This window comes from Culex pipiens, chromosome 1, assembly GCF_016801865.2.
Source record: "Culex pipiens pallens isolate TS chromosome 1, TS_CPP_V2, whole genome shotgun sequence".
Taxonomy (NCBI): domain Eukaryota; kingdom Metazoa; phylum Arthropoda; class Insecta; order Diptera; family Culicidae; genus Culex; species Culex pipiens.
Genome location: NC_068937.1, coordinates 82732119 through 82744733, shown reverse-complemented (window position 1 = coordinate 82744733; position 12615 = coordinate 82732119). Strand labels below are relative to the sequence as shown.

Here is a 12615-nt window from a genome sequence, read left to right as displayed (position 1 = left end):
AAAAATGTGCTTGCAAATTTGCATTGAAAGTTGTTACGGATGTGGTCCAGAGTAAAAGGCTTGAGCGTCTGTTCGATACAAGAGCTTTAATAGAATGAATTTAGGAGGGAATCAAGAGTGTTCAGTGTAGGTGGGAATACAGTTTAGCGTGTGTGGTAACCCGAGTAATAATTAATGTAACATCCTCCTTTCTTTATAAAAAATTAAGTTTCCAAAACGTAGTCCGCAAACTTGCTTGGAATTTTTCTCTCGCGTGTTGGTCTGTTCGTCGCATCTGTGGTTTGCTTGCCGGGTGTGTTAATCGCAGCAAGCTGGCTTCCTCTCTCTCGCACCGACGGGGTGGCAGCAGCTGATTGGTTGACAACGGGTGATGTTGTTGTCGTTGTTGCAGTTTCGTCGAACCTCATCGCAGCAAGCGACGACGCTTCAGGTTCAGCTGTCAAATCAGCGCCAGTTTGTGCAGCACTTGATTCGGTTGGTGGATGGCTTTGGGCTGGAACGAGAGGGATTGTTGTTGGTTCTTTGCGCGGTCGCAGGTTGGTCAGGTCACGGCGATAGCTAGCTCCATTCACGTCCACCACATACGAGCGATCATTCAGTTTCTCGGTCACAATCGCTGGCGTCCAAGTTTTGCTGATTTCGGGGTGAGCCTGGACGTACACCGGCGAGCCAGTCTCCAGTGCAGGTAGGTTGCGAGATTTTCGATCGTAGTAGTATTTGACCTTCCTCTTGTTTTCCAGAATTGCTTCCGGAACGTTCTGCACGATTCGAGGAGTGTATTTCTCGAACGAAGCGGGTACTCCACACCTTGTGCTGCGTGAGAACAGCCTGCTCGCCGGACTGCTGCCGATCTTGTTCGGGATGTTCCTCCAATGCAGCAAGACGTACCAAACGTCCTGGTCGGTTTCCTCCGCCTTTTGGATCAACCTCTTCGCAATCTTCACCGCTGCTTCCGCTTTGCCGTTTGCCTGCTGGTGGTGAGGGGCCGAAGTCGAATGCTTGAAGTTCCACTTGATCGCCATTTCCTTCATCTCCTCGTTCACAAAGTTTGTCCCGTTGTCCGTGACAACGATCTGGGGGCATCCGTAACGCGCAAAGTTCTTCCTGCAGGTCTCGACTAGGCTTCTGGCAGACATGTCCTTGAGGATATCCAATTCGATGTAGTCCGAGTAGTGGTCCACCGTCACAAGAAACTGGTGTCGCTTTCTCTGGTAGCTGGTGAAGAACACGTCCATCGAAACGACTTGCCACGGATAGATCGGGACTGCGTGACTCTGCATCGGCGGTTTCTGCTGACTTGCAGCGAATTTAGCGCAGACATGGCACTCCTTCACCACATCCGTAATCTGCGCGCTCATTCCGGGCCAGAAGATGTTCTCTCGCGCAAGCTTCAGTGTAGACTCGATACCGTTGTGGCTCACGTGCACTTTGTCGATCATGGACCGCTGCAGTGCACACGGGATCAGAATACGATCGTTCCTGAACACCAATCCGTCTTGCGTGGACAGCTCGCTTCGGTACTTGAAGTAGATTTTAGCGGCTGAGGGAACGCGATCGATGGTGCTGGGCCAACCGTTCCGAATGAAATCGATCACCGTCTGTAGGGCTGCGTCTTGTTCAGTCGCCTTCATGATCGTGTCCAGGCAGTTGTCGGAGATGCTCAGGTAGCCGCTTACGTTGCAATCTTCGAGTTGCTTGAAGATCTTGTAGATGTTCAGCTTCTGGTACTCGTCACGCACAGTCGAGTCGTTGTGAGGTGCGCGAGAGAGCGCATCTGCCACAACGTTCTCCTTTCCGGTGACAAACTCCAACGCCAGATGGTAACGTTGCAGGTTCAGGAGCATGTGCTGCAGTCGCTTTGGAGCCGTCAACAATGGCTTGTTGAAAATGTTGATCAAAGGCTTGTGGTCGGTTTTCACCGTAGTTTGGGGGTTGCCTACAATCAGCTGGTCAAAGCGCACACATGCAAAAAGAATCGCAAGCAACTCTTTCTCGATTTGAGCGTAGTTTTTCTCCGTGTCCGTCAACGTTCTCGACGCGTAGCCCACGATGCCGTCCTTCTGGAAGACGGCCACTCCGAGACCGAAGCAGCTCGCGTCGCACTCGATAGTCAACGGCTCTCGAACGTTGTAGTACCGCAGCGTTGTGATATCGGACACTAGCGACTTCACCTTGGAGAAATCTTCGTCCTCCTCTCGAGTCCAACGCCACGGTTCTTTCTCCGAAATCAACCGCCGCAGCCTTGTGAAGGCGGCGCTCAAATTGGGAATGAATCGGCTGAGGTATGTGACCATCCCAATGAAACGGTGCAGTTCCGTCCTGCTGGTTGGCACCGGGTAGTGCTTTATGGTCGAGATCTTGGTGTGGTCCGGTTGAAGCCCTTCGGTGGTGAGAACGTGTCCGTAAAACTTGACGGATGTCTCACAGAGCTTGAGTTTCGAATTGTTGAGTTTGACGTGGTTTAGCTTCAAGCGCGAGAGGAGGTTCTTCAAATTTGCGTTGTGGTCACGTAGCGCTTCCTCCATCGTTGCACCACGGCCGTACACCAAGACGTCATCTGCTATGCACTCGACCCCGTTCAATCCTTGGACTATCCCCTGCAGTTTGGACTGGAAAATTTCCGGCGCCGGGGAGATGCCAAACGGAAGTCGCAGCCACCGATAGCGTCCAAATGGAGTCCAGAACGAAGTCAACTTGCTGCTCTGCTCGTCTAGCACCACGTGCCAGAAACCCTTCCGTGCATCCACGGTCGAGAAAACCTTTGCCTGACCCAACTCCGGCAAAATCTCGTCCAGCGTCACAAATTGCAGATTTGGTATCTTCAACGCTTTGTTCAGAGGAATGGGGTCCAGGCAAATGCGAATCGACTCGGCTCCGGCGATACCCCGTTTCACGAGAAGAATGTTACTCACCCATTCGGTGTGGCTGTACACTCGCGCGATGATTCCATCCTTCTCCAACTGGTCCAGTTCGGCTTTCAGCTTCGGCCGCAGAGCTATCGGGACTCGGCGAGGCTGCTGAATCACCGGCGGCACCGACTCGTCGATCTCCAGGGTGACTTCTCCGTCGAATTTTCCGTAGCCACGAAAAACGTCGCCGAACTCGTCGACGATCTTCTCAGCTTCGATGCGGTAGATTCGCATCAGATCTTGAGCTCCTTCCGGCGTCGCTTTAGCTGGAACCATGCTAACGGAGTTGCAGAACTTGATCAGGCCGAACGTGGTACAGACCTTCAGCGACAGCAACGGCCTGTGACTGACGTCGACGACTTGAAGCACGAGAATGTACCTCTTGTTCTGGCACTTGCACGGCAGCTTGACTTGGCCCATAACGTTAATGATGCCACCGCCGAACGCTTGGAGTTTGAACGGTGACGGCTGCAATTCGGGGTCCGACTCTCCCGTCAGCTTGCACAACCAGTCGTGGCCAATCAAGCTCGTGTTTGCTCCCGTATCCAGCTCGCACTTCACACTTTTCCACTTGCCTTTCACTTTCAGGGACACTTCCGCAAGAACGTTTCCCCCTTTCTTCGAGTTATCGAAGATCTTGCCGATTTCGCCTTCAATCTCCGTCTCTGTTCCGGACTGATCGCTCCACTCGTCGTCCGACTCGCTGTCCTCCGAGGATTCGTCGTTGATCTTCTTGACGCGGCGCACACTGTTGCGCTTCGACGAACTCATTCGAGCCCGATTCTTCCGGCACTTCTTTCCGTAGGCTGGGCACGATCCTTTGGTGAACGCATGCCAATCGCCACAGAACTTGCACTGGCGGGCCATCGACGACGATGCTTTGAGCTTATTCACCTCCGACAGCTTGTCCACTGATAGCACCTGAACGTGCTTGGCCGTGATTTCCTCCACACGGCACAGATCTACCGCCTTCGCTTCCGACAAATCCGCCATCGTGAGCATCTTGGACCTCAGATGAGGCCACTTGTTGGAGGTGGCCAGCTTGAAGGTGATTAGTTCTGCTTCCACGGCTCCGAGTTTGGCCGGCTTGGCCAGCGACTTCAGTCGGGATGTGTACTCGTCGATACTTTCCACCGGTGACTGGGCTGCTGAGAAGAAGTCCAGTCGGTCCACGATGACGTTTCTGGTTCGAGTAACCTTCTTCTTGATGGCGGCCAATACGGTTGTCGGCGTAGCCCTGTCGGCTTGCGTCAGATCGAAGTTGCTGAACTTTTTCAGCGCATCGGGGCCAACGATCGACAGCAAAAAGCTCACTTTTTTCGGGTTGTCCGCTTCCGGCCAGTCGCCCATGCCCACCGCTGTGGCATAATTGTTCCAGTTGTCCTCGAAGAACGCGTAATTCTCGTCCATGTCCCCTTCCAAGGACAATGGCGGAGGGAGCGGCACATTGTGGGGCCCTGGTGCTACCGCTCGGGGCTCGGCCTGCTGCTTCTTGAGCAAATCTTCGAAGAGCTTGTTCTGGTTCTTTAGCAGCGCCTTCAGCTCGTCCATTGTTGTGGATTTTCGGCGGAAGTTTAAATCGCTTCCTTCACTCACTCTTCACGCGATCCCGGGTTGTACGATGCCCGACGATTCTCAACGTTTCTCGAACTTTATGCCGCAAAAACTTCTGACACTATGTTACGGATGTGGTCCAGAGTAAAAGGCTTGAGCGTCTGTTCGATACAAGAGCTTTAATAGAATGAATTTAGGAGGGAATCAAGAGTGTTCAGTGTAGGTGGGAATACAGTTTAGCGTGTGTGGTAACCCGAGTAATAATTAATGTAACAAAAGTAGATGTAGTCTTCGAATTCGATTTTCGAACAGCATAAAAAATAAATATTGCTGACAATTTTATATGATTTTCGTAGCAAGGCAAAAGACTAAATATTAGGGTGGTCCAAATCTGGACTTTTTTGGGGCTACCCCCTGAAATCAAAGATTGACCCATCACTAGGCTAAATTCCAAATTTGAGCTCATTCTGACCACGGGAACCCCTCCCTCCAATCGCTTAAAGTTTGTATGGGAAAAATCGTAAAAATGTATGGAGAAAAGCAACTGTTTTACTTTTTTACCTGTGGAAGGCGCCATAGTTATCCGATGCTTACCATTTCTCAAATGTAGAACCTTCATTATATTTAGAACAACTTTCCCGAAGACACCATATTTTTAGGATTTTTTCCCGCGAAGTTATTAGCGCCCAAATCTGACCATTTTTGCGCGGCCAGCTGTAAGGGGCTACCTAACAACGATGTTTAATTCCAATTCGTACACGCACGTGCTCTCTCTCAGGTTCAAACTCTCTCACGAGTTTGCTTGCCTGCCTGCCTGCTTACCAACAAGCGCGCGCTGTTTCTCTGCTTGGACTTTTGTCGTCGTCGTCGTTTTCGTTTGCTATCTGCTGCGCTGCATTCCTGGCATGTTTATTATAATTTTCAACTAAAATAGCAGGTTTGTTTTGAGATATATTTAGCATATAAATTCTTAGATTATGTCAAAATTGAAAAAAGTGCACTAAAAAAAATAATTTGAATAAAAGACTTAGGCCTTGGCTTAGCCTCGTTTAAAAAATTGAAGCAAATGAACAGGATTTGTTCGTTTTTCCAAGCATTACAAGCAGTTGTTAAAATTTTTTAAAATAATTGAATCATTCTCTCTAATGAGCATATACGGCTCATTAGAGAGAATGATTCAATTATTTTAAAAAAGGTGCAGGTGGTTATGTTACACATGACCAGTATGACAAAGAACTTAGCAGAAAAGCTTTTAAAATTAAACCATTTTGTTGAATTATGCGTCAGATAAAATCAAAACATTATTGGATTTATATTTTCGCTCAATTTCTCTTTATGCTCCATTAAAAAAACCATGATATTTCTATGGTTCGATGTTTGTCCCCCAATCGGAACAATCGTGAGGTAGCGGCCTTGTGATACCCATATTGCCAAAACTCATTGGTTCAATAGATGTCTCCCCGGGAAAACTTTCCTTTAGGGCACCGGCCACTGCAGCTAATGGCCAACTTTTTCTAAATTGCCATTTTCATTACCAATATCAAAAACCATGAAAATTGATACCCATATTGCCCAAAATCGTTTAGTTCGTTAAATGTCCACCCGGGACAACCTCCCTGAGGGCACCGGCCACTCCAGGGTGTGGCCAATACTGTCAAAATGGCCATTTTCATCACCAGTATCAAAATCCAAGAAGTTTGATACCCATGTTGTCCAGTCTCGTATGGCCTTTCATCGGAATACCCCTGAGGGTTCTGGCCACTCCGGGTCTTGTGGCCAGAATATTCCAGTGCTCTCAATTATTCTGGCTAGCCTGCCTCCTCCGCTTGGTCTGCTCCTAGCTCCAGGCTAGCTGCTTTTCGGCCAACTGCTTCTGGGCCTCCAGGCCATCTGCTTACAGGTCCAGGTTATTTTTTACTCCCCGACGTCCAACGATAGAATGATTTCCCAGGGTTAACCGAGCGGGGTTATATTGGCTTAGAATGGAGACGGATGCCCCGCCCCTTTGCGCCGGTTATCCCATTCCTACGTCATTCGCATTTTGATGCACTGGTGGGGATGGGAAGTCGTAAAGGCAGCATTTTTGCCAGTTTTATTCATTCCATCGTCATCGTTCGAACCAACAACATCGTAGCAGTAGCAGCAGCAGCGGAAAAAAAACAACGACTAGAGGAAATCAAGAGCAAGCTCCGGGAAGAAGAAACACGCAAGCGTGTGCGTGAAATTGCTGCCAAAATGACGTCGAAGGAGAAAAACAAGGCCTACTTGGATGGACGCTCGAGAAGATGGCCACAAGAATCAACTTCTGCTGCCATTTAATAAAATGGCGCTTTTCAGGGCCAACGAAAAATTCATGAAAGAGTTATTGATTCAAATGATTCATGCACTGATTTTGGTGCGTTTTTAAAGCTTTTAACGCTTGGCGTTTAAATTAATTTCAATATTTCCCCCAAAATTTTCATTTAAAAAAATTGAACCAATAATAACAATTTTCGCTTGCAAGTGTCAAACGTCAAACGATCGCAGTTGGCCTTGAACAAGCAAGCGCGTGCTTTGACCCACGCAAAAAATCTTTCCGCTCTCTGATTGGCTGTTTTGTTTTGCCGTGGAGTCGTGAAGGCAGCATTTTTGCTAACGATTTTCATTCCATCGTCATCGTTCGAACCGGCAACATCGTAGCATCAGCAGCAGCAGCGGAAAAAAACAACGCCTGGAGGAAATCAAGAGCAAGCTCCGAGAAGAAGAAACACGCCAGCGTGTGCGTGAAATTGCTGCCAAAATGACGTCGAAGGAGAAAAACAAGGCCTACTTGGATGGACGATCGAGAAGATGGCCACAAGAATCAACTTCTGCTGCAATTTAACAAAATGGCGCTTTTCAGGGCCAACGAAAAATTCACGAAAGAGTTATTGTTTCAAATCATTCATGCACTGCTTTTGGTGCTTTTGACGCTTGGCGTAGAAATTAATTTTAAAATATTTCCCCCCAAATTTTCATCAAAATAAAACCCCAGGAAAGGATCATTTTCGTGAAGGATTTAATTGGCTGCCAGAAATCCATGGCCAACGTGAGTGTTCCGGATTGACACCAAACAAAAAACCAGAAAAAGATTTTTTCAAGTCTTACGAAATCTCACGAAAGAGTAATTCTTTTCAAATTTTAAAATTTCATTTCGCCTCATTTGAGCAATTCAATAAATAATTTATTTTCACAGCGAAAATTTTCTCAAAGAGCAGCAGACCACCATTTTGTTTTGAGTGTTGCTCTTGCAAAGCAAAAATACTCATATTGCCAAAACTAGTTAATGTTCCGTTAATGTCTCCCGGGAAACTGGCCACCACTTTCAAAATTACCATTATCATTTCCAGTATTAAAAACTATGAGTTTTTATACCCATATTGCCTACAATCGCATGATTCGGAAAATGTCCACCCGGGACAACCTTCCTGAGGGCACCGGCCAGATTGTGGGCAATACTGTCAAAATGGCCATTTAATTACCTCCCTGAGGGCACCGGCCACTACAGGTTGTGGCCAATACTGTCAAAATGGCCATTTTCATTACCAGTATTGAAAACCATGAATTTTGATACCCATATTGCCCAAAATCGTATGGTTCGGTAAATGTCCTCCCGGGAGAACCTCCCTGAGGGCACCGGCCACTCTAAGTTGTGGCCAATACTGTCAAAATGGCCATTTTCATCACCAGTATCAAAATCCAAGAAGTTTGATACCCATGTTGTCCAGTCTCGTATGGCCTTCCATCGGAACACCCCAGAGGGTTATGGCCACTCCGGGTCTTGTGGCCAGAATATTCCGGCTGGCCTGCCCCCGCTTGGGCTGCTCCTTGCTCCAGGCCAGCTGCTTTTCGGCCAACTGCTTCTGGGCCTCCAGGCCATCTGCTTCCAGGTCCAGGTTGTTGTTCACTCCTCGGCGTCCAGCGATAGAATGATTTCCCTGGGCTGATCGAGCGGGGTTTATATTGGCTCAAAATGGTGACGGATGCTCCGCCTCTTTGTGCCGGTTATCCCAAACCTCATAATTCGCTTTTTGTTGCAACTGTGTGGAGAATTCCACGCAACAGTGCCTTGTTGCGTTGCGGACCCCTTCCCCAGTACCACGCATGCAACATTTTCGTAACGCGCGACATTTTTCGTTTTTCTGGATTGACACCTCACCAGAATAGAGCCCTTAGGACAAAGTTCTTTGTCAAAAACAAATGTTTGGCAAAGTGAACAATTCTGGAGTTTTTTTTTGTTTTGAAAAGGTCTAAAAAACTAAATTTCCAGTTTTTGCTTTTTGAGTTGTTTTTGAAACCACCACCCTAAAAGCAAAAATTGGAATTTTGGTTTTTAGGACCTTTTCAAAATAAACTCCAGTTTTTTTTATTTTGCAGCCGCAAAAGAAATAAATCTCTCACGGCTTCCAAAAAAGACTGGATTTCTTAGGGGTCCAGACTCCCACCATGAGCATTGCTAGTAGCGAACTAGCAAGCAATTAGAAATGAAGAACAACTCTTTCGTGATAATGGTGGTTCTAAAAAGGACCATATTATTTTGTTGGTGCGCTCCACTGCTTCTCCGGGTCGATCCTTGACTGGCTGCTCCGGGTGGTCCTCCAAACTGCTTCCTCCAAGTGGTCAGTACGATGTCCAGATTAAATTTATTTTATTTTACTTAAAACTCAGGCCAGTTTAAGATATTGAAGCTATAGTGCGTTAGCGATGGCTACAACGTCACGCAGAAAATTACGTACATATATGATGTGCCGACGGGAGGAAAATGGGAGAAGAGAGGACATTGAATTTAGAGAGTCGCCAGCGCATCAAGCATCTCTCTCTCTCACTCCCTCTGTTATCTGCCGTGGCTCATGAGTCACGATGTGCCCTCTTCCACAGCCAGAATTATTCTGAGCTTGAGCATGACCTGCATGACCGCTGGGTCGAGGCTCCAACTTGTCAATCGCAACTGAACCTCGACCCAGCGAGAGGGCGTCGGTCATGCAGTTTTCGATTGACATTGCGCGTGTGTGTGTGAGAGAGAGAGGGAGAGCACATGGCGCGATGAATTTTGCTCTGCAAGAGCGGCACCCCAAAACAAAATGGCGGTCAGCTGCTCGTGAATAAAAAATTTGCTGTGAAAAGAAATGATTGATTAAATTGCGCAAATGGCGCGAAATGGATTTTTTTGATTTGAAAAGAATAACTCTTTCTTGAGTCTTGAAAAAGACTGTTTAGTTTTTGGGTTTTTTGGTGGTGTTGATCCGGAACGGTCCGTTGGCCACGGACTTTTGGCAGCCAATCAAATCCTCCACGGAAATGGTCCTCTCCGTCGGATTTCGTCTAAACGTGCCGGCCGTTTCGTCCTCGTCAATGTTGTGCGTCCAACTTATCAATCGCAACTGAACCTCGACCCAGCAAGAGGGCGTCGGTCGCGCAATTATCGTTTGCTATTGCGCGTGTGTGTGTGAGAGAGAGGGAGAGCACATGGCGCGATGAATTTTGCTCTGCAAGAGCGGCACCCCAAAACAAAATGGCGGTCAGCTGCTCGCGAAGAAAAATTTTGCTGTGAAAAGAAATGATTGATTAAATTGCGCAAATGGCGCGAAATGAAGAGTTATTCTTTTCAAACTATAAAATTCCATTTCACGCCATTTGCGCAATTTAATTATTCATTTCTTTTCACAGCGAAAATTTTCATTACCAGTATTGAAAACCATGAATTTTGATGCCCATATTGCCCAAAATCTTATGGTTCGGTAAATGTCCTCCCGGAAGAACCTCCCTGAGGGCACCGGCCACTCCATTTTCATAACCATTATCGAAAAACATGAATTTTGATATCCATATTGTCCAAAATCGTACGGTTCGGTAAATGTCCTCTCGGGAGTACCTACCTGAGGGCACCGGCCACTCCAGGTTGTGGCCAATACTGTCAAAATGGCCATTTTAATTACCAGTACCAAAAACCAAGAAGTTTGATACCCATATTGCCCAAAATCGTATGGTTCGGTAAATGTCCTCCCGGGACAACCTCCCTGAGGGCACCGGCACTCCAGGTTGTGGCCAATACTGTCAAAATGGTCATTTTAATTACCAGTACCAAAAACCAAGAAGTTTGAAACCCATATTGCCCAAAACCGTATGGTTTGATAAATGTATCCCCGGGACAACCTCCCTGAGGGCACCGGCCACTGCAGGTTGTGGCCAATACTGTCCAAATGGCCATTTTAATTACCAGTACTAAAAACCAAGAAGTTTGATACCCATATTGCCCAAAATCGTATGGTTCGGTAAATGTCCTCCCGGGACAACCTCCCTGAGGGCACCGGCACTCCAGTTTGTGGCCAATACTGTCAAAATGGCCATTTTCATCACCAGTATCAAAATCCAAGAAGTTTGATACCCATATTGCCCAGTCTCGTATGGCCTTCCATCGGAACACCCCTGAGGGTTCTGGCCACTCCGTGTCTTGTGGCCAGAATATTCCGGCTGGCCAGCCTCCGCTTGGGCTGCTCCTTGCTCCAGGCCAGCTGCTTTTCGGCCAACTGCTTCTGGGCCTCAAGGCCATCTGCTTCCAGGTCCAGGTTGTTGTTCACTTCTCGGCGTCCAGCGATAGAATGATTTTCTTGGGCTGATCGAGCGGGGTTTATATTGGCTCGAAATGGTGACGCAACAGTGCCTTGTTGCGTCGCAGACCTCTTCCCCAGTACCAAGCATGCAACATTTTCGTAACGCGCGACATTTTTCGGTTTTCTGGATTGACACCTCACCAGAATAGAGCCCTTAGGACAAAGTTCTTTGTCAAAAAAAGGTGCAGGTGGTTATGTTCTACATGACCAATATGACAAAGAACTTTGTACAAAACTCTAAAAATCATGCTATTTTTATTTATATTTTTTAATTCTTTGCCTATTTATTTAATCCTGAATAATTAATTCTAATTAAATCTATTCAATCAATGGTACCGGTAGAACCTTCCCTCAGGGCCATGGCCACTCCGGGTGTGGCTAATCCTGTCAAAATGGCCATTTTCATCACCAGTATCAAAAACCATGAATTTTGATACCCATATTGCCCCAAGTCGAATGGTTCAATAAATGTCCCCCGGTAGAACCTTCCCTCAGGGCCATGGCCACTCCGGGTGTGGCCAATCCTGTCAAAATGGCCATTTTCATCACCAGTATCAAAAACCATGAATTTTGATACCCATATTGCCCCAAGTCGTATGGTTCGATAAATGTCCCCCCGGTAGAACCTTCCCTCAGGGCCATGGCCACTCCGGGTGTGGCCAATCCTGTCAAAATAACCATTTTCATTACCAGTAACAAAAACCATGAATTTTGATACCCATATTGCCCCAAGTCGTATGGTTCGATAAATGTCCCCCCGGTAGAACCTTCCCTCAGGGCCATGGCCACTCCGGGTGTGGCCAATCCTGTCAAAATGGCCATTTTCATCACCAGTATCAAAAACCATGAATTTTGATACCCACACCCAACCGGCGGTCGCATGATTGTGATACATGGCGGCATGAAAGTATATCAGAATCTGCATGAAAACTGTCCTCATGCATTTTTTGCGATATAGGGGTATGACATTTTTGCCCGTTACCGACAATTATCGACATTACCGACGGCAGATTGATTGTATTGCAGAAAAAAAAACCTTAACAGAACGAGGATTGAACCATCAACTTCTAGGTTGCTGATCCGACACGCTACCACCGCGCCATGGACGCTTGATGAATGGTGAGGGACAGAGCGCGAACATAATGTTCTCTCTAGAGTGTTGCTCGGGAACGCGCCAGCATTCTATGTGTTGGTGAGAACTGCAGATCGCTGACGTGTTTACCCGCGGGCAAAAATGATCTATGGGCTTGCTGCAAAAAATGTAATAAAATATAACATTTTCTGCAGCAAATCCACTGTTGCAGATTTTGAGATATATTTATCATTTGGGTGCACACCCAACCGGCGGTCGCATGATTTTGATGCATGGCAGCATGAAAGTATATCAGAATCTGCATGAAAACTGTCCTCATGCATTTTTTGCGATATAGGGGTATGACATTTTTGCCCGTTACCTACAATTATCGACATTACCGACGGCAGATTGATTGTATTGCAGAAAAAAAAACCTTAACAGAACGAGG

The 12615-nt window shown here is 47.1% G+C and overlaps 1 protein-coding gene across 1 annotated transcript; it reads right to left on the bottom strand.

The window, feature by feature from the left end:
* Window positions 1–203: 203 nt before the first annotated feature.
* LOC120430510 (uncharacterized protein K02A2.6-like) lies at window positions 204–4460 on the bottom strand. Its single transcript, XM_039595605.1, has one exon. The coding sequence runs from the start codon at window positions 4458–4460 to the stop codon at window positions 204–206; it is 4257 nt and encodes a 1418-aa protein (XP_039451539.1).
* Between the last annotated feature and the right edge of the window lie 8155 nt (window positions 4461–12615).

Coding starts and splice junctions, on each gene's coding strand:
- LOC120430510 (XM_039595605.1), bottom strand. CDS start 4,460: ATGGACGAGCTGAAGGCGCTGCTAAAGAACCAGAACAAGCTCTTCGAA.